At 39.8% G+C, this 22,789-nt stretch overlaps 1 protein-coding gene across 12 annotated transcripts in view; it reads left to right on the forward strand.

Moving 5' to 3' along the window:
• Positions 1–22,789, forward strand: part of DIP2A (disco interacting protein 2 homolog A) — a 189,644-nt gene that overhangs the window by 14,713 nt on the left and 152,142 nt on the right. For 11 of the 12 annotated variants that reach the window (XR_013158765.1, XR_013158766.1, XR_013158767.1 and 8 more), the window contains exons 2-3: positions 565–636; positions 6,958–7,077. Coding sequence is in view for 9 of the 12 variants with exons in the window: in XM_077119265.1 (XP_076975380.1) it covers positions 565–636; positions 6,958–7,077 (192 nt within the window). In the remaining 3 variants the exon portion in view is untranslated. The remainder of the gene's footprint in view (positions 1–564; positions 637–6,957; positions 7,078–22,789) is intronic. The other variant, XM_077119267.1, reaches the window with a different exon arrangement.

The following is a 22,789-nucleotide window of genomic DNA, read 5'->3' on the forward strand; positions in this document are numbered from 1 at the left end:
GAGGAAATTTCCTTCTATTCCTATCTTTTAAAGTGTTTTTATCAAGAAAGAATATGGATTTTGTCATGTTTTTCCCGTGTCAGTCAATATGCAATATGATCATGTGTTTTTTTCCCTGTTGATTTAATATCATCTCAGTTTGAATACAGAAACTACCATTTTCAGCAAATGATGCCATCAAACAAAATATTAATCTTTTACTGATTATTTTCACCTTGTATCTCACATCCACAGTCTCATAGCCTGCCTAGTTTCCTTCATGGTGCTGCCTTAACATTTCTCGGTTGTCCAGCATGAAAGCCTTGTGCCTCCTGCCATTCTCCTTATTGCTTCTTCCTCGTTCTCTTTCTGCACCTCTCCAGCAGGATCTGTCTAGTCAAGCAGTACCTGTCGGCATGCAGTTGTGATGGCACAGGGATACTGCCTTCGGAACCTGAACCCTGATTGGATCGAGTAGACTCTTGGATTAGCTTTAAGAACATGATTTTCCAGGGTCCATACAACTTCAAGTCATCACAATAACTTTAGAGGTAATTTAATTCTCTTTTTCCATTGTCATTTTAGGTGACATCACTCAGAAAGGATATGAAAAGAAAAGGGCAAAGCTGCTTGCACGTTACGTACCACTTATTCAAGGTAAGAGCAACACTTGCAGTGCTTCCTCATGCTTATGTTGTCTTATATAACTTGATGAAAATTATATCAATTTTCATTGAATAATGGTTAATGTGTCAGTAAGGGTTGTCCAGAGAAACAGAACCAGCCGTGTGTGTGTGTGTGTGTTTATTTGAAAAGGTTTATTTTAAGAAATGTCTTGCACGGTTCTGTGGGGGCTGGCAAATTTGATATCCTCAGGGTAGATAGACATGCTTGAAACTGCAGTAAGAATAATGTTGCATGGCCGAGTCCAAAATCTGTAGGTGAAGCCTGTAGGCTGGAAATTCTGGTAAGAGTTGATGTTATACTCTTGAGTCTAAAATGTTAGGGGAAGCTGGCTAGCTGGAAATTCCATTATTATAGTCTTGAGAGAGAATTTCTTCTTATCTCTGAAACCCTCAGTTCTTTGCTTTCAGAGCCTCCAGCTGAGTGGATGAGACCCACCACCTGCTTTATGGAGGGTCATCTCCTTAAAGTCAGCTGACTACTGATTATAGATGCTGCTTCAAGAACAAATCTCCATTGCAGCATTGGGGCCAGGGTTTGACCAGACAACTGAATAGTATAACAGAGTCCAGTAAGTCACATGGTTAACCATTCCAGTTAACAATGTTAAGCCAAATTTAAACATTGGTAAATGTCTCATTTTATTTAGAAGAATTTTGTTGTCTGATATTAAATAATAAATTTCAAAGTCATAGATTATAGTTTAAAGTTTTAGCTTGGTACAGATCTCATTACCAAGTTGGATTTATTTTATTTTTATGATTATAGAGCAGCCTGGGACATTCCCTCACTAGGGCTAGAGCAAATATCATAAAGATGTCGGTTCTTCTTTCCACTCTCAATTGATCTGTACATTCAATACACTCTTCAACGGATTTTTTTTGTGGAGCTCAACAAGTTGAACAAGTTAATCCAAGTGTAAAGAGCCAAGGACTCCAACATGTTCTCAAAAAAAAAAAGGAATCAGCTAGTAGGATTTGCCCCACCGGGTTGTAAAGACTTATTTTAAAGCTGTGTGGTTTTGGCTCAGGAGTGGACAACTAGACTCACAGAGCAGAATAGTAAGCCACGAAAGATGTACACCTGAATGGAGGTATGATGCATGGTTGGGTGGCATTTGGGTCATGGGTTAGCTCAGTTCCTTAGGCAGATGTGAAGCATACACATTGGATACAAAATCAGTAGCAGATGTATTAAAGGCCTAAATGTGAAAGTCAAAGACTGTCATGCCTCTAGAAGAGCATAAAGGAAAATTCTCATTATCTTGATTAGGAAAGAATTACTAAAGTTACCAAAGAGCAGTAACTGTAAAGAAAGAGATTGATAAATTGGGCTATGTTAAAACTAAGGGTATCTCTTTATCAAAAGTCACCAATAAAGAAATTGAAAACAAGCCACAGAGTGGGAGAAATAATTTGTAACACAAATAACTTAAAAATCCATGGCAGAGATGATTGAATAATGATATAGCTTTCACACTGTGACTGTGATTGTGAAAACCTTGTGTCTGATGCTCCTTTTATCTACCTTGTCAACAAACAAGTAGAACATATGGAATAAAAATAAATAATAGGGGGAACAAATGCTAAAATAAATTTAGTTTGAAATGCTAGTGATCAATGAAAGCGAGGGGTAAGGGGTATGGTAGGTATAATCTTTTTTTTCTTTTCTGTGTTCTTTTTATTTCTTTTTCTATTGTCTTTTTATTTCTTTTTCTGAATTAATGCAAATGTTCTAAGAAATGATGAATATGCAACTAAGTGATGATATTGTGAATTACTGATTATATATGTTGATGTTTTATTTGGTTTGTTAATTTTTTTTAATTAAAAAAATCCATGGCAGAATTCAGTACATCAGGAAATCTGATAATCTTCTCAGTTACAGGACTTTGTATGTGGGGACAGCCCTATGTCCCTGCTACCTTATATAACTCTTTACCCTATACTCCTAGTAATTGGGAAATGGTTTAATTCTGTTTCTTGGCCATGGTGGCATCTCTTGGGTGTTATCTCTTTGTAGGGGACTCGTAGTGTTCTATTATCTCTTTTATTTTGGAATATGGCTGCAACCTCTGTCCTATGATCAACATAGCCTGCTGTATGGAGGCGGATTGTGGAGACCCAGGGCCCAAGCCCCTCGCCCCCACCCCCATATTGAGAATAAGATGCTGTACGTAGCCTCCTACAATGACCAGGACAAAAGTTAAAGCATCACATCTCCTAGAGGGAGGGGGAATGGAGGACTGTACAGATGTATCATAAACAAGGCATTAAAACTCCTCTCCCTTGATTACTGCAGGTAACAAACCTCCACACACCTGTGTCGACCCTGCTGGAACTCTGTTCTCATGCCCTTGTCCTAAACCCTTATAAGCCCTTACACTCTCCCCGCCGCCTTTGCAGAGCATTAACTTCCATTTCCTGACTGGTCGACATTGGGAGGAAGCCTCTCCAGTTCCTAAGTTCAATAAAATCCATGTCTGGCTCTGAAAAAGAAAAAAAGAAATAGTACCCAGAATATCTGAAGCGTTGTGCTTTAGTAGAACTTTCTGTGTAAGGAAAAGTTGTCCTGTTTGCTATCACTAGCTGCATGTGGCTTTGAGCACTTGAAATAGAGCTGAATAACTGAATTTTAAATTTAATTTTAATTAACTTGAATTTAAATTGCCAGAAATTCTTCCAACATGATAAGAAAAAGCCCAGTAGAGACATAGGCAAAGGATTTGAATAGGTGCTTCCTAAGAGGAAGTCCTAATTGCCAACAAGCAAATGAAAAGACTCTTTTCTTTCATTGTAATTGGAGAAATGCAGATTAAAACTACAAACACCGAGCAGGTTGTTGGAGAGGACTTGGAGCAGCGGGGTCTGTGGAGAGCTGGTCCATCTAGTGATGTTTGAGAGGCCCATGCTTGCCAGCAGTTCTCCTTCCAGTCCATCAGGCGTGCTCTCAGGAAGCTCCTGCACATGGCCACCGTGTCCTCCTGTGATGGGTGTGTCCAGAATATTTGTTATCTAAACTTCCAAGAGCTAGTTGCCCCTTCTGACATTCATACAGTGGGATGCTAAAGACCTGCATGCAGTGGCAAGGTTGAATCCTATATGCAAATTGGGGAGTGAAAGAAGTTGTTACATAGAATATAGACAGTATAAATTTTAAAAAACACATCAACTAAGCCATATTGTTTACTGAACCTTAAGTAGTTGGTAAAGAAAGATGAGGAAGTGATTTTCACAGAAGTCATTTTCCTTTTGGAGAAGGAGAGGAAGTCAGTGAGATTAGCATTCCTGGGGCTTCTAAGGTTCTTACCTTAGAAACATTATTTCTTAACCGATAGGGCAGTTACACTGATTTTTGCTGTATAATAATTCTTTAATCTGTACCTGTTTTGTGCTACCGTAAATTGATATAATGATTTTACCGTCAGTCATCCACAAGAAGATTGAGGAGGCTCTTTATATACTGACATTTATTCATTGAAAAAACAAAAACAAAACTCTTAAGTAGAATTGGAATTGCAGGAAACTGTTAAAACGTTATGAAGCCTATTTGCCGAAAATCAATGGAACTATCAAACTGAACAGTGATATACTGTAGCCATTTCCATTCCAAGCAGGGGTGAGACAGAGATCCTTCTTGTCACCACTCTTACTTCCCATTGTTTTTCTGGTCATAGCTGATGTTGCATGATGGAAAAACAAAGCAGGACAGATATTAGAGAACAAAGGATAGTCATCTTTATTTATATACCCAGGTGACTCTACTTATTGTAAGAGTTTTGGGTTTGATACACAAATAGAAGACAAATATGCAAGAATCAGCAACATTCCTCTAGTAATGTTTCTGTTAATGAAAAAAATCACATCATGACAGTTAACTCTCAATTGCTTATTAATACATTTAGCAAGAAAGACATAGAACCTGAGTTAAGATCATAAAATCTTTTTGAAAGAAATAACCAAGACCCTGATAAATGAAGAAAAATATCAATTTCCTAAAAGGAAAAGCTTAATATTCAAAAGCTGGCAATTTCCAAATAACATTTAACATTAATATGTAACATAAAGTAGTCCAATCAGAATATTGGTGACTAAATTTTTTAACCCAGGATTGAAAGAGAAAAGGTCTGGCAGTATCTGACAAATTTTTGAAAAAAAGTTCTGTTCAGAAAGAACTTGTCTTTCACTCCCCAAACTATCGAACTGGTTACGTACATTTTAGAGTAACAAAGATAGGATATAGGCATCCAGGGTTAGGCAGTCTGATGAGGGGAATACAAGGGGATCCTGAATGGATTCCAGAGTAGACGTAAGGTAAAGGGTTTGTTAAATAGTGGTGCCAACCCTCTAAAGGCAAACAGACTTGGGACATTCTACCTTTCCACTCCTTGTAATCAGAAACATCAGAATGGTTAAAGCTCTGAATCTGTTTTTAATTGTAAAATATTACACAATTTAGGAGAACATTTTAAAAATCTTAGGGTGGGGGTTGTCCTCAAAGGCAAGATGGGAGACCTGCAAACTAGAAAGAAAAAGATAGTTCCATATGGCTGACTCACATTTTGGAATGACTGAACCAGCCACCTGGCTGGGTGCGGTAGCTGTAATGCTTGCAGGTTAGCATACCAAACGGACAGAGACTGTCCTCAGGTCTTGTTGAGTGTGGGGCAGTATTCATTGGCTGGGTAATATCACGGAAATTCAAAGAAAAGGACATGCATATGGGCAATAAACATTACATTATGCCCAATCAATAGTAGATATGGAAATATAAATTAAACCATTTTCTCCTGTCAGATTGGTAAAATTCTAAAAACTTTTTGTAACATCTGGTGCTGACAAGGATGTGGGAAAATAGCGCTTTCATACATGGCTTGTGGGAGTGTGAATGCTGCAACATTTTAGGAAAGTTATCTCTTGGTATTTGTTAAAATTAAAAATATAACTACAGTTTCATCCAGTAATTTCACATTGGGTTCTATATCTTTGTGGAATAAATGAATCTCAAAGAACAAAAGCACCCATATTTCAGAATATAAGTATAAGGATGTCCGTAGGTATATACATAACTTTACAACAATCTGCTCTTAATCCGTAAAGCAAACAGCTCTCTGTATTCTCCATTGTGAACAACAGAAAGCACCAGTAGGGTATTGATCATCAGTTCCATAAATACATAAACACCCACACCCAAGTTTTGAAGAGCTGAGCATTGACTTCCTTTGGGGGTCTTGGAGTTGCAAGTTTCTAATGCTGAGTGAGTGACTACCCCAGAACTTGGTGGCATAGAACAATACCATTTAACCTGCTCAGCTCTGGTACCTGTGGTTTGGGCTGGGCTCAGGGTTTGTCCCTGCCTATGGGATAAGGGTCTACCCCAGAAGCCAGGGCTGCTCTGTGTCAAGGCTCCTTCCTCTGGGTCTGCCCATCATTGTGGGTGCATGTACAGAGCCCGGCACCAGGCCCACGTGTCCTTTCAGCTCCTCCAGACCTTGTACGTGTTGTTGGAGAAGAGAACCAGCTGGAAGCTGTGTCTCCTCCATGACCAGCCTTGGGAAGCACACAGCCTTACCCCTGCTGCATGTGCCCACCAGGGTATCATAGAGCCAGGGTTCCAGGCAGGGCATAGACTCAGCCTCTTCCTGGGGGACGAAAGGTACTGAAAGGGCCAAGGGGACCAGAATCCCTGTTGGCCATTTGTATAAGAAGTTTTGAAACAAAGGTTAACAAGCAGATTCTTTTAGATTTAGGACCACGGAAGGCTTTGCTGTATTAAGTATGTAAGTAACATTTGAGATATTATGGCTTCTCCGCTTTATGCTTTTCTTAAGTGTCAGCAGATTAGGACTCTGAACAGTGTCAGGCTTTGACCCTCTCTGTACTGACCGTCCCCCCTCAAGGATGTCTGTGGTCAGGAGTGCCAGAGTTGTGGGTCTGGTGATACAGCGTGGAGCAGAGACAAGTGGGGGATGGTGACAGTCAGCACCTGACACACCCTGCGAGACCCCAGCCGGTTGTGCAGGCTGAGAAGCTGGCACCCCTAAGCCAGGCCCTAACGAGCATGCCCTGCAGGCACACGGGGCAGCTGTCCGAGCATCGGCAAACTGGAATCTATACAACTCAATTGTCATTTCTTTTTTGGGAACAATAATAATAGATTCAGTGTGCCTGAAGTATCATTTTCAGTAGAGTAAATGCTGTGTACCAATATGTGAGGAAAAATGTGCTGTTTTAAATGGAATAGTTGGAAAAACATATTGGTTATGCAAGATAATTCCATGAAATTGTGTTTCAGGAGTAGATCCATCCCTGCAAGCAGAGAGCAGAACCCCTGGGCCCTGCCAGACGGCCGCTGCTGCACCCAGACAGCCAAAGGCACGCCCCCTGAACTCAAGGGATGAGCGCTTCCGGTCAGGTAGCTCACCATTTATGCTTTCTGTTCTTTCTTTGCTGAAATGTCTGCTGAAGAAATTATTTTCATTTGAATAATACTTGACCACAAAATCATATCTTCAGGAAAACACTAACTCTCCCATAACCATAGTCTGTTTTAATGTAACCTATGGTGTAAATGCTCTTTTCTTAGGGCCTGCTGGCAAAACTCTCTGGAAAAATCTTCCCACACTTTTTAGAATAATTTCTTTGAGCATTTCTGTCCATTTTTCTACTAAGTTTGGGGTTATTAGTCATTTTTGTGCATTATGGAATGTTGTACTAGTAGTAATAGGTGTCTTAGTATTTTTTCTTTTTCTATTCCTTTTAAATTTTCCTTCTAATTGGATTTCAGCCACTCTGAAAAAAAAAATTTTTTTTCTCTGATATTTTACTTGAATTATCAGAATGCCAGCTGATAAAATGGGTGTTTGTTATAGATTATCAATAACTTTTTATACACTCCACTTTACCTGTTTAACAATGTTTCACCATTGTGTAATTATATATTTCCTTTATATTTGTGCCTCTTTGATACAGCTTTTTACATAAAAAAAAAAAAAAAAACTTAACAGGGCTAAAGAAATGGCCATTTTGTTTTAAGAATATCTGTGGTGGTTAGGTTCAGATGTCAACTTGACCAGGTGAAGGTGCCTAGCTCTGTTGCTGTGGACATGAGCCATGGCGTGCAAAACTTATCTGTTGCTGATTACATCTGGGGTGGGCTAGGGAAGTGTCTGCTGCAATGAATGACGTTTGATTTAATTGGCTGGATGCTTAAATGAGAGAGCTCAGTGCATCACAGCCCAAGCAGCTTAGCACACTTCATCTCAGCACTCGTAGCTCAGCCTAGGCCTTTGGAGATGCAGAACAGAAGCACCCTGGGGAAAGCTGTTGGAACCCAGGAGCCTGGAGAGAAGGCCAGCTGAGATCTCCCTTTACCTTCCTGTGTAAGAGAGAACTTCAGATGAAAGTTAGCTGCCTTTCTGAAAGTCTGAGGAATGATACATTTTTAACTAAATAAATCCCCTTCTATTAAAAGCCAGTCCACCTCTAGTGTGTTGCATTCTGGCAGCTTTGGCAAACGAGAACAATATCTTTCCTGATTAGCACTGTATGAGATTTCATTGTTAAGTTTTTTAAAACATCTGTTGAAAAAAAATGTCAGCCTATACAAAAGTAGACAGAAAGGTAAAATAACTGCCCCGGATCTGTTGCCCAGTTTCTGCAGTTCTGAGACTCAGATTTCATTTATTCCCCACCCACTTCCTCCTCCTTTTTTTTTTTTAAATTTTTTTATTGTGAAATGCAACATATATTCAAAGAAAAAGCAATAATTTTCAAAGTACACTTCAGCAAGTAGTTATAGAGTTTGTTATTAGTTACCATTCCACTATTTCAGATTTTTCCTTCTAGCTGCTCCATAACATTGGAGGCTAAAAGAAATATCAGGATAGTGATTAAATAGTTGTACTCATTTGTTAAATTCCGCTTTCTCTGTTATAACTCCTCCTTCTCCTTTGATCCTTGTCCCAGTTTATAGGGATTTTTGGGCAATACCTGTTGTGACTTTTTCATGTTAAGAAGGGGTGTTGACACTAAAGGATAGGGGCATGTAATTAGTTGATAATCTTGGAGATGCTGGTCCCTCTGGGTTTCAGGAGTTCTCTGGCCTAGGAACCCTCTGGAAATTATAGGTTCCAGGAAAGCAAACCTAGTGTGTGAAACTTTTATAGTCTCAGTTTGAATCCTAGGTGTTCTTAAGCATCAACAGGAGTGATGTTGTTTGGAGTTTGGCAAACCATGGCAGTTAGCACTAATTGAAGCTTGCATAAGAGTATCCTTCAGAATAGCCACTTGACTCTCTCTTTAATCTCTCTTAGCCACTGATGCCGTATTTTATTACACTTCATTCCCCCCCCTTTTGGTCAGGAAGGCATTGTAGATCCCACCGTGCCAGGGCCAGAATCATCCCATGTTGTCAGGGAGACTTTCACCCCTGGATCTTGTCCCATGTAGTGGGGAGGGCCTATAAGGTTTTTATGTATATCTGAAATACTATGTTTTTTCATATAGATGCCACAGTGTTTTTGGTGTTCGTGTTTGAAAAGAATGTGTGTATCTCAAAAAGATACAGTAGCTCCTTAATATCAGATATCCAGCCATTGTTCATAGGACTTATTAAAAACAGTTTAATTGGACCCAGGAGCCAAACCAGAGGTATACATTGCACTTGGCTGGCAGGTGTTTTTGGCCTTTCTTCATATATATCCTCCATCCCTCCTTCCCGCGCTCTGTTCTGTGTGTTTGTGGAAAACTGGACTGTATGTTCACTTCCCCACTGCATAACATGCCTCTTAGCTCCTTAGTGTATCAAGCAGGATCTGAGTCTGGAAGCTTGATGGGACTCAGGTGAGAATTTTTTTTTTCTTAAATTTGTCAAGACTACTTCCTAGATGGTGGTGTGTGCTTCCATCAAGAGACGTACTATGTCTGTTTATTTTCTTTCTTGTAATATTGGCAGCCTGTCAGTTCCTAAATATATTAATTCATTAAGGTTGCGAAATGGTGAAACTGTCATTCAGAGGCTGGTATACTTCTGAAAAGAGAAATGTGTCCTCATTTACTATTTGGTACAGAAAAGCCAGCGTTATTTATTAAATAGTCAATTCTTTCCATTTACTTACAGCTTTTCAAAGTAATGAGTTAGATCATTAGCCTTTCCTAGTGGCAGCCAGTTAACTGTTTCTTCTTTTCGTGTCCTTTTTTTTTCTTCTCAGTGTCATATTTGATATTTTAATCCATTATAGCATTAATCCTTATTGATAGTCAAATTTCCCCATCCCTGGCCATTGGAAACCTCTTCAGATTGTCTTCTGTGTCATTCAGGTAGTTTGATATTTTCATGTTACAACAAGATGCTCCAGGCTCATCTTGCGCATTCCTGCCCCAGACCTAGAATTGGCCATTTCTCTGGGTCCTTTAAGGCGGGGCTAGTGCTTGAAGACCACAGTCTGGGCACTGGGGATGCCTATTGCCACTGGACAGAGGTGTAAGACAGACTTTTTAAAGCCTATATTTTATCCTCTTATAAAGAACTCCATAAAGGATTAAGACATGCTTTATATAGGCTGGGTCCCATCTCAGTTGAAATAACTTAATCAAAAGTCAGCTGAAAAATGTTCTAAGAAATGATCATGATGATAAATATACAACTATGTGATGATATTGTGAGTTATTGATTATATATCAAGAATGGAATGATCATGGTAAGAATGTTTGTGTTTGTATGTTATGTTTAATAAATAAATAAATAAATAAATAAATAAAAGTCAGCTGAAGTAATGCCACCAAGGAGATACACATTTGGATTCATTTATTTGACTTTGTTTTCAGTTCGTGAGTTTTTTTTTTTTATTTAGTTTTATAAGTGTGAAAATATTTACCTGGTTATAAAGCCAAATATACAAAAAAAAAAGAAAAAGAAAAATATTTAAAGAAAGCTAGCTTCTCCCTGTTCACTGCAGCCTGTCCTTCAGTGCCTTTACAGGTAATCCTTTGAGATGTTTATGGTGTAGTCACCCCTTTCTCAGATCAGCGCTAGTGAAATCTAGACGCTGCTCTCCACCCAGCTTTACTCCCCTCACAGTGTGTCCCAGAGTTCCCTCCGTGGGCCATGTGCGGGCATTGTTCCATGCATTCCTGAACCTCTCATCATGTTCCTGGTTCCCTTTGTTCTCTTTGCAAAGTATAGTTTTGGTATTTGGGAAGTTTCCACTTTTGCACTAAGGGTTTCCTCTGCATGGAGGTGGCTGTGTCCCATGTCTTGGTTGCCCCTTCCTCCTCTGGGTACCCGTTCCCTCCTGACAGGCGTGCTCTACTCTTCATGTGTGTTCCCGTCCTCCCTCTTGTTGGTAGTGCTTCTGCACCTGCATCTGCAGACATTACTGTCACTGTGTCCTGTACCGTTTTCTTTTCTTTTTTTATTTTTGCATGGGCAGGCACCAGAAATCAAACCTGGGTCTCTGCCTGCTGAGCCACCGTGGCACACCCTGTGCTGTTTTCTTTTAACCATCATTTGTTATTAGTTCTTTAAATAAACATGGTTTAACTCTCATCACTAATCATATTGAGTCTTTTGGCCTCTTTTAAAGATATTCTCATGCCTTTGTGCTAATATTTTCATTTCTGGTAGATTTTTAAATAGTACTTTTGCAAATAATATTCTCTGAATTATTAAGTACTGCTAACAGCTTGTGACTTTTATAGTTGAAAGTCAGTTTATTGTGTATCCTTGGCTCAGGTTTCTTTGTCCATTTATTTTTGGCCTAAAGCACTGCTGTTGGAAAAGTCTCTTGAAAATATGATTTTTCCCTTATAAGTGATGTGTTCATTTTGCTGAGATTTCCAAAAGTTTCTCTTTAACTTTAAAATCCAGGAATTTTGCCAGAATATGTCTCAGTGTTGGTTATTTTTTCTTGGCTTTACCAGATATGAGGTGTGACCTTGCAGTTTTATATTTTTGATTTCTTTTTTTTTTCTTTCCGGTATTCTTTTCAGTGCATGTTCTCTTCCATTGCTTTGGTTTTTTTCCTTTAGAGACTCCTCTTTTATGAGGGGTAGTTTTTTTTTTTGCCTGTTGTCTATGTATTTCACTTTCTCTTGAATTCACTTTATATTTTTAATTTTTTAAATTTTTATTGAGAAATATCCACACACATGTAAAATCCAACCATATTATACAATCAGTGGCTCACAATGTCATCACATAGTTGTGTATTCTTCACCATGATCATTTTTAAAACATTTGCATCACTCCAGAAAAAGAAGTAAAAAGAAAAAAAAGAATCTGTACATCCCATATGCCTTTTGCCTCCCTTTCATTCACTCACAGTATTTCAATCTACCCAATTTTTACCCTTTATCTCCTGCTATTATGTATTTATTCTTTATTCTTATTTTTTTACTCATCTGTCTGTACCCTGGATAAAAGGAGCATCAGACACAAGGTTTTCATAATCGTATGGTCACTTTGTAAAAACTATATAGTTATACAGTTGTCTTCAAGATTCAAGGCTACTGGAATATAGCTCAACAGTTTCAGGTACTTCCCTCCAACAACTTCAATACACTATAAACTAAAAAGAGATATCTATATAATACATAAGACTAACCTCCAGGATAACATCTTGACTGTTTGAGATCTCTTAGCCACTGAGAATTTATTTTATCTCATTTCTCTCGTCCCCCTTTTGGGCAAGAAGGCTTTTTTATTCCCATCATGCTGGGTCCTGGCTCATCCCAGGATTTCTGTCCCACATTGCCAGGGAGATTTACACCCCTGGGAGTCATGTCCCACGTGTGGGAGGAGGACAGTGAGTTCACCTGCCAAGCTGGCTTAGAGAGAGAGGCCACATCAGAGCAACAATAGAGGTTCTCCGGGAGTGACTCTTAGGCATAATTATCAGTAACCTTATCTTCTACTTTGCAGGAATAAGCTTCATAGGGTCAAGCCCCAAGATCAAGGGTTCAGCCCATTGAATTGGTTTTTCCCACTACTTGCAAGAATATCAAGAATTTCCCAGATGGGGAAGTTGAATATTTCCTCCTTCCTCTCCCCAAGAAGACTTTGCACATACGTTTTTCTTCTCTACCCACATTATTCTGGGATATATTGGGAAATCAATCTAACCTTTATATACCAACAAGAGCTCATGCCCTTTTCAAGATTCCATGTAATTATGGTGTGCAACTAAACTGACCATACAAGTTTTAAATTAGGTAGTGCGCTACCCAAAATATAATTCTGTACCAAATACACATCTCTCCTTTTGGTCTCACATAGAAGTTGAAGTTTGACTATGCAGGCCATCTCAACCTTGTGGTGGTTAGATGTAGGTGTCAACTTGGCCAGGTGAAGGTGCCTACTTCTGTTGATGTGGACATGAACCAGTGGCATGGAAACCTCATCTGTTGCTGATTACACCTGCAGTCGGCTAAGAGGTGTGCTTGCTGCAATGAATGGTGTTTGGTTTAATTGGCTGGTGTTTAAATGAAAGAGCTCAATGCACCACTGCCCAAGCAGCTCAGCATACCTTATCTCAGCATTTGCAGCTCAGCCCAGGTGTTTGGAGATGCAGAAAGGAAGCACCTTGGGGAAAGCTGTTGGAACCCAGAGGCCTGGAGAGAAGGCCAGCAGAAATTGCCCTGTGTGTAAGAAAGAACCTCAGTTGAAAGTTAGCTGCCTTTCCTCTGAAGAACTATATGTTAACTCCTTTTATTGAAAGCCAATCTGTCTCTGGTATGTTGCATTCAGGCAGCTAGCAAACTAGAACAGATTTGGTACTAGAGAAGTGAGGTGCTGCTGCAGTTTGCAAACACCAGACATTTTGGACTAGTGTTTTGGATGGATAAGGGGAAGATTTTGGAGGAAATGTGAAGAAAATGATGGAGAAGTCCTGGAGTGCTTGAAGAGACTGTTGGTGTAAACAGAATCACTGCCAATCTGGATATAGGGGGACACAGAGGGACAAATTGGAGTTTGCAGGGTGAGAACAATGGAAGCTCGGGTCTGAACCCAAGAAACCTCGGCCAGGAGAGTGGACCCACCCACATACATGGAGAGGATGCATCTCCCACCTCGTTGCAGTGGAAGAGTTGAGCCACCTCAGGCCTTGGAAAAGGTACAGCACGCTCCTTGGGCACTGGGGAGAGCCTGGCTACCACCACATGGAGGGGTTGATCATGTGCTTCAGAAATGGCAGAGAGCCCAGGTGTGGCCCCAGTGCTTGGAGAGGTTGGAGCTGAGAAAAAGGTGGTCTCCTCAGTGTCCCCCAAGGTTGATTCGGAAAGAGGCAGGCCACTGCATAGCCCCTTGGAAAGGGTGGGACTGCCACTTTCTAAAGCCGAAGGATAAATGACTTTCAGACTTTGAAATCCAATGGTGCTTGCCCTGCAGGTTTTCAAAACTGCTTGGGTCTTGTGACTCCTGTGTTCCTTACAGTTTCTCCCTATGGAAATGAAAACCTGCATCCTGTGAATGTCCTCCTTTGCATATTGGCATCAGATAACTTGTTTTGAAATTCATAGGTCCACAGCTAGAAGAGAATTTTTTTGCACTTTAATATTGTTTAAGGTGGTACATCTAGTTGCCATTTTGACAAGGGGTGGACATGTGGTTGTTAGGTTCAGGTGTCAACTTGGCCAGGTGAAGGTGCCTACTTCTGTTGCTATGGACATAAGCCAGTGACATGTGAACCTTGTCAGTTGCTGATTACATCTGGAGTAGGCCAGGAGGCGTGCCTGCTGCAATGAATGATGTTTGATTTAATTGGCTGGTGCTTAAATGAAAGCGCTCAATGTAGCATAGCCTAAGCAGCTCAGCATACCTCATCTCAGCACTTACAGCTCAGCCCAGGCCTTTGGAGATGCAGAAAGGAATCGCCCTGGGGAAAGTTGTTGGAACCCAGAGGCCTGGAGAGAAGACCAGTTGAGATCGCCCTGTGCCTTCCCATGTAACATAGAACCTCAGTTGAAAGTTAGCTGCCTTTCCTCGGAAGAACTATCTGTTAGCTAAATAAATCCCCTTTTATTGAAAGCCAATCCATCTCTGGTGTGTTGCATTCAGGCAGCTAGCAAACTAGAACGATCCTTTACCCAGTATTCTGATTTATGTTAGTCCTATCCAGACCAGCTTCATTCATATCTCTAGACTAAGTCTGATCACTTTTTCACCTTTTTAAACAATTCCTGTATGGGATACTGCTGATTTTCATAGCTTCAGAGCTCTAACTCTGAGTCTCAGATGTCACATAAATACCCCAAGTTTCTAGAAACAACTAGGTTATATACAAACAGTGCAGTATCTCAGAACTTAGAAATAACAGTTACACTTCATGAATGTATGTGACTGCTGTAAGAGCTTACAATCTAGGACCCTTTACAATAGGCCCCACCCTGATGACTCATGCTCTCGACCTCTATTCGCCAAGTTTGTAGAGTATAGTTTGCCCATATGAGTGAGGCATGATAATATTTGTCTTTTTGCTTCTGCCGTCAGTGAATGTACTGTTCTTAAGGTTCATTCACTTAGTTGCATGGCTCACAACTAACTTCTTTTCTTCTGGCCTCTCAGTACTCCATTGTATGTATATAGCACAGTTCCCCCTTTCCTTTTCTCACTCTTACCCTTAGGCACCTCCACGCATTGCAAATTGTGAGCACTGCCACCATAAGTGTGCAAATGTCCATTTGTGTCCCCACACTTAGTTCCCCTGGGTATATCCTCAGCAACAGGGTTTCAGGATCCTATGGCAGCCCCACGCCTAGCCTCCTGTGGAGCCAGCACACTGCCCTCCAAGGGGCTGAACCTCTCAAGTTTCCCTCCTGACAGTGAATAGGTACATCTCTCTCTTCACATTTTCTCTAGCACTTGTTTCTCTCTGTTTATTTTTAAATAGTTTTATTTACACATTATACAATCCAGTGTAGGTAAATAGCTGTGCCTTCACTACCATAATTTATAAGAAGAGATTCCTTTTCTTTCACAAAGAATTGATACCCCTTCCTCGTGCCAACACCACCACCATCCCCCCAGCGTTGACTTTTAGTTTTGGCATAATGCCTTTGTTACATTCAGTGGAAGCGTATTACAATGTTACTGTTAACTAGCTTCCATTGATTGTTCTTTTTCCTGCATACCACCCATTTTCAGCACCTGCCAATGTTGCCATTCATTTCTTCTCCTTCATGCAAAGACATTTTTATATTTGTACATTTAATCACCATGATTGTCCAGTCTAGGCATTTCTAAGTTACACTGTCTTGGGCTTTATCATTTGTCTTTCCTTCTGGTTTTGTACATGCCCCCAGCCCTTCTCCCTCAGTCATACTCACATTTAGTTCATTCAGTATACTTATATTATTGTGCTACGATAGTATTAGTATTAGTAGGAGTATGCTATCCATTACTGAATTTTTACAGTCAGTCTTGTTGTACAGTCTGTATTCCTTTACCACCTAATGCCCAATCTCTACCCTCTTTTTATCTCCTGGTAACCTATGTTCTTAACATTAACTCTCAGAGTTCTCCCACTCATGTTACTTCATATTAGTGAGACCATACAGTAGTTGTCCTTTTGTTTCTGGCTAATGTCACTTAGCATAATGTCTTCAAGGTTCATTCACATTGTTATATGCTTCATGACTTTATTCTGTCTTACAGCTGCATAGTATTCCATTGTATGTATAAACCACAACTTCTTTAGCCACTCCTCTGTTGATGGATATTTAGGCTGTTTCCACCTCTTGGAAATCACAAATGCTGCTGCTTTATACACATTGGTGTGCAAATGTCCATTTGTGTCCTTGCCTGCGGTTTCTCTGAATATATACCTAGTAATGGGATTGCTGGATCATTTGGCAGTTCTATACTTAGCTTCCTGAGTAGCTGCCAAAGGGCCTTCCAGAGCAGTTGTACCATTTTACATTCCCACCAGCTGTGGATAAGTAAATCCATGATTTATTTTAGCAATTTTATGTAGTTTTCTGTGTATAGGTCTTTTGTATCCTTAGTTAAAACTACTTCTAAATATTTGATTCTTTTAGTTGCTATTGTAAATGAAATTTTTTTTTCTTAATTTCATCCTCAGCTTGCTCATTACTGGTGTATAGAAACACTGCTGATTTTTGGGTGTTGATCTTGTACCTGCCACTTTTCTGACTCTTTCTCCACATCCTCTCCTTCACTTGTCCTTTTCTGTTTTATTGATAATAGCTGTTCTAGTGGGCGTGAGATGATACCTCGTTATGGTTTTGATTTGCATTTCCCTAATGGCCAGGGAAGTTGAATATCTTTTCATGTGCCTTTTGGTCATTTGTATTACCTCTGAAAAGTGTCTGTTCATGTCTTATGCCCGTTTCTTAATTGGGTTGTTTGTCTTTTTCTTGTAGAGTGCAAGAATCTCTTTATATATTCTGGATACTAAATTCTTATCTGATATGTGACTTCTGAATATTGTCTCTTATTGTGTAGGCTGCCTTTTTACTTTGCTGACAAAGTTCTTTGATGCACAAAAGAGATCCCATTTATGTATTTCCTTTTTTCAGTGCTTGTGTTTTGGGTGAGAGGTCTAGGAAACCACTTATTACAAGATTTATAAGATATTTCCCTAAATTTTCTTTTAAAAGTTTTATGGTCTTCGCTCTAATGTTTAGGTCTTTGATCCTCTTTGAGTTAATTTTTGTATATGGTGTGAGATATGAATCTTCTTTCATTCTTCTGCGTATAGATATCCAGCTCTCCAAACAACATTTATTAAAGAGGCTGCTCTGTCCCAGGAAGGTTGGCTTGACTATCTTATCAAAGATCAGTTGTCGACTTCCAGAGAAGATGGCGGCTTAGTAAGATGCGCGGATCTTAGTTCCTCCTCCAGAACAGCTACTAGGGGAGTAGAAACGATACAGAACAGCTCCCAGAGCCACGACAGAGATAAAAAAGACAGCGTACCCCATCCTGGAACGGCTGACTGGCTGAGAGAACCTGCTCCGGTGAGATAGCTGAGGGGCGCGGGCTTCACCGGGTGGGGCAGCAAGCGGCCGGAGTTCCTCCCTTCCCCCTTCCCAGGCCGACTGGGAGAATTGGACAGGCGGTCCCCTCAAGCCACGGCGGCTGGCACCCACACCACGCACGGCCCCCCGGAGCAACTGAGAGAATTGGATCGGAAATCCCCAGGCCGCGGAGAATGGTGACGGTGGGGGGCCCTTCCAAACACGTGACTCCCCAGGAACGGTGCACTCTCCCGGGCGGGCCGCGGCGGCTGGCGCCCTCCCGCCACGCTTGGCGCCCCGGGCTGACTAGGAAATTAGGACGGGCACTCTCCTGGGCTGCGGCGGCCGGCGACCCTCCCCGCGTTCGGTCCCTGGGCCGGCTGGCACTCTTCCAAGCCGCTTCGGCTGGCGATCCTCCCCGACGGCGAGAGTTTTCCAAAGTTAAAGGACTCACAGCACCTTTTACTGATGGGACCCACAGACAGACGTGTGCCACGAGCGCCACCTACTGGGCAGGATAAGAAAAACAGATCCCAGAGATTTCACAGAAAAATCTTCCAGATTGTTGGGTCCAGCACCAGGGAAATCTAACTAAATGCCCAGACGCCAGCAGAAGATAACGGATCACGCTCAAAAAATTGAAGATATGGCCCAGTCAAAGGAACAAACCAATAGTTCAAATGAGATACAGGAGCTGAGACAACTAATGCTGAATATACGAACAGAAATGGAAAACCTCTTCAAAAGCGAAATCAATAAATTGAGGGAGGACATGAAGAAGACATGGGCTGAACAAAAAGAAGAAATAGAAAAACTGAAAAAACAAATCACAGAACTTATGGGAGTGAAGGACAAAGTAGAAAAGATGGAAAAAACAATGGATACCTACAATGATAGATTTAAAGAGACAGAAGATAGAATTAGTGATTTGGAGGATGGGACATCTGAATTCCAAAAAGAAACAGAAACTATCGGGAAAAGAATGGAAAAATTTGAACAGGGTATCAGGGAACTCAAGGACAATGTGAACCGCACAAATATACGTGTTGTGGGTGTCCCAGAAGAGAAGAGAAGGGAAAAGGAGGAGAAAAAGTAATGGAAGAAATTATCACTGAAAACTTCCCAACTCTTATGAAAGACCTAAAATTACAGATCCAAGAAGTGCAGCGCACCCCAAAGAGATTAGACCCAAATAGGCGTTCTCCAAGACACTTACTAGTTAGAATGTCAGAGGTCAAAGAGAAAGAGAGGATCTTGAAAGCAGCAAGAGAAAAACAATCCATCACATACAAGGGAAACCCAATAAGACTTTGTGTAGATCTCTCAGCAGAAACCATGGAGGCTAGAAGACAGTGGGATGATATATTTAATTTACTAAAAGAGAAAAACTGCCAACCAAGACTCCTATATCCAGCAAAATTGTCCTTCAAAAATGAGGGAGAAATTAAAACATTCTCAGACAAAAAGTCACTGAGAGAATTTGTGACCAAGAGACCAGCTCTGCAAGAAATACTAAAGGGAGCACTAGAGTCAGATACAAAAAGACAGAAGAGAGAGGTATGGAGAAGAGTGTAGAAAGAAGGAAAATCAGATATGATATATATAATGCAAAAGGCAAAATGGTAGAGGAAAATATTATCCAAACCGTAATAACACTAAATGTTAATGGACTGAATTCCCCAATCAAAAGACATAGATTGGCAGAATGGATTAAAAAACAGGAGCCTTCTATATGCTGTCTACAGGAAACACATCTTAGACCCAAAGATAAACATAGGTTGAAAGTGAAAGGTTGGGAAAAGATATTTCATGCAAATAACAACCAGAAAAGAGCAGGAGTGGCTATACTAATATCCAACAAATTAGACTTCAAATGTAAAACAGTTAAAAGAGACAAAGAAGGACACTATATACTAATAAAAGGAACAATTAAACAAGAAGACATAAAAATCATAAATATTTATGCACCGAACCAGAATGCCCCAAAATACGTAAGGAATACACTGCAAACACTGAAAAGGGAAATAGACACATATACCATAATAGTTGAAGACTTCAATTCCCCACTCTCATCAATGGACAGAACATCTAGACAGAGGATCAATAAAGAAATAGAGAATCTGAATATTACTATAAATGGGCTACACTTAACAGACATTTATAGGACATTACATCTCACAACAGCAGGATACACCTTTTTCTCAAGTGCTCATGGATCATTCTCAAAGATAGACCATATGCTGGGTCACAAAGCAAGTCTTAACAAATTTAAAAAGATTTGAAATCATACACAACACTTTCTCGGATCATAAAGGAATGAAGTTGGAAATCAATAATAGGTGGTGTGCCAGAAAATTCACAAATACGTGGAGGCTCAACAACACACTCTTAAACAACGAGTGGGTCAAAGAAGAAATTGCTAGAGAAATTAGTAAATACTTTGAGGCGAATGAAAATGAAAACACAACATATCAAAACTTATGGGATGCAGCAAAGGCAGTGCTAAGAGGGAAATTTATTGCCCTAAATGCCTATATCAGAAAAGAAGAAAAGGCATAAATGCAGGAATTAACTGTCCACTTGGAAGAACTGGAGAAAGAACAGCAAACTAATCCCAAAGCAAGCAAAAGGAAAGAAATAACAAAGATCAGAGCAGAAATAAATGAAATTGAAAACATGAAAACAATAGAGAAAATCAATAAGACCAGAAGTTGGTTCTATGAGAAAATCAATAAGATTGATGGGCCCTTATCAAGATTGACAAAAAGAAGAAGAGAGAGGATGCAAATCAATAAGATCAGAAATGGAAGAGGAGACATAACTACTGACTTCACAGAAATAAAGGAGGTAATAACAGGATACTATGAACAACTTTATGCTAATAAATACAACAATTTAGATGAAATGGACAGGTTCCTGGAAAGACATGAACAACCAACTTTGACTCAAGAAGAAATAGATGACCTTAACAAACCAATCACAAGTAAAGAAATTGAATTAGTCATCCAAAAGCTCCCTGAAAAGAAAAGTCCAGGACCAGACGGCTTCACATGTGAATTCTACCAAACGTTCCAGAAAGAATTAGTACCAACTCTCCTCAAACTCTTCAAAAAAATTGAAGTGGAGGGAAAACTGCCTAATTCATTCTTTGAAGCCAACATCACCCTCATACCAAAACCAGGCAAAGATATTACAAAAAAAGAAAACTACAGACTAATCTCTCTAATGAATATAGATGCAAAAATCCTCAATAAAATTCTAGCAAATCGTATCCAACAACACATTAAAAGAATTATACATCATGACCAAGTAGGATTCATCCCAGGTATGCAAGGATGGTTCAACATAAGAAAATCAATTAATGTAATACACCATATCAACAAATCAAAGCAGAAAAATCACATGATCATCTCAATTGATGCAGAGAAGGCATTTGACAAGATTCAACATCCTTTCCTGTTGAAAACACTTCAAAAGATAGGAATACAAGAGAACTTCCTTAAAATGATAGAGGGAATATATGAAAAACCCACAGCTAATATCATCCTCAATGGGGAAAAATTGAAAACTTTCCCCCTAAGATCAGAAACAAGACAAGGATGTCCACTATCACCACTATTATTCAACTTTGTGTTGGAGGTTCTAGCCAGAGCAATTAGACAAGTAAAAGAAATACAAGGTATCAAAATTGGAAAGGAAGAAGTAAAACTATCACTGTTTGCAGACGATATGATAGTATACGTTTAAAACCCAGAAAAATCCACAACAAAACTACTAGAGCTAATAAATGAGTACAGCAAAGTAGCAGGTTACAAGATCAACATTCAAAAATCTGTAGCATTTCTATACACTAGTAACGAACAAGCTGAGGGGGAAATCAAGAAACGAATCCCGTTTACAATCGCAACTAAAAGAATAAAATACCTAGGAATAAATTTAACTAAAGAGACAAAAAACCTATATAAAGAAAACTACAAAAAACTGTTAAAAGAAATCACAGAAGACCTAAATAGATGGAAGGGCATACCGTGTTCATGGATTGGAAGACTAAATATAGTTAAGATGTCAATCCTACCTAAATTGATTTACAGATTCAATGCAATACCAATCAAAATCCCAACAACTTATTTTTCAGAAATAGAAAAACCAGTAAGCAAATTTATCTGGAAGGGCAGGGTGCCCCGAATTGCTAAAAACATCTTGAGGAAAAAAACCGAAGCTGGAGGTCTTGCGCTGCCTTACTTTAAGGCATATTATGAAGCCACAGTGGTCAAAACAGCATGGTATTGGCATAAAGATAGATATATCGACCAATGAAATCGAGTAGAGTGCTCAGATATAGACCCTCTCATCTATGGACATTTGATCTTTGATAAGGTAGTCAAGCCAATTCACCTGGGACAGAACAGTCTCTTCAATAAATAGTTCCTAGAGAACTGGATATCCATATGCAAAAGAATGAAAGAGGACCCGTATCTCACACCCTATACAAAAGTTAACTCTAAATGGATCAAAGATCTAAACATTAGGTCTAAGACCATAAAACAGTTAGAGGAAAATGTAGGGAGATATCTTATGAAACTTACAATTGGAGGCGGTTTTACAGACCTTAAACCTAAAGCAAGAGCACTGAAGAAAGAAATAAATAAATGGGAGCTCCTCAAAATTAAACACTTCTGTGCATCAAAGAACTTCATCAAGAAAGTAGAAAGACAGCCTACACAATGGGAGACAATATTTGGAAACGACATGTCAGATAAAGGTCTAGTATCCAGAATTTATAAAGAGATCGTTCAACTCAACAACAAAAAGACAGCCAACCCAATTACAAAATGGGAAAAAGACTTGAACAGACACCTATCAGAAGAGGAAATACAAATGGCCAAAAGGCACATGAAGAGATGCTCAATGTCCCTGGCCATTTGAGAAATGCAAATCAAAACCACAATGAAATATCATCTCACACCCGCCAGAATGGCCATTATCAGCAAAACAGAAAATGACAAATGCTGGAGAGGATGCGGAGAAAGAGGCACACTTATCCACTGTTGGTGGGAATGTCAAATGGTGCAACCACTGTGGAAGGCAGTTTGGTGGTTCCTCAAAAAGCTGAATATAGAATTGCCATACGACCCAGCAATACCATT

Source organism: Tamandua tetradactyla, chromosome 10 (genome assembly GCF_023851605.1).
Source record: "Tamandua tetradactyla isolate mTamTet1 chromosome 10, mTamTet1.pri, whole genome shotgun sequence".
NCBI lineage: Eukaryota > Metazoa > Chordata > Mammalia > Pilosa > Myrmecophagidae > Tamandua > Tamandua tetradactyla.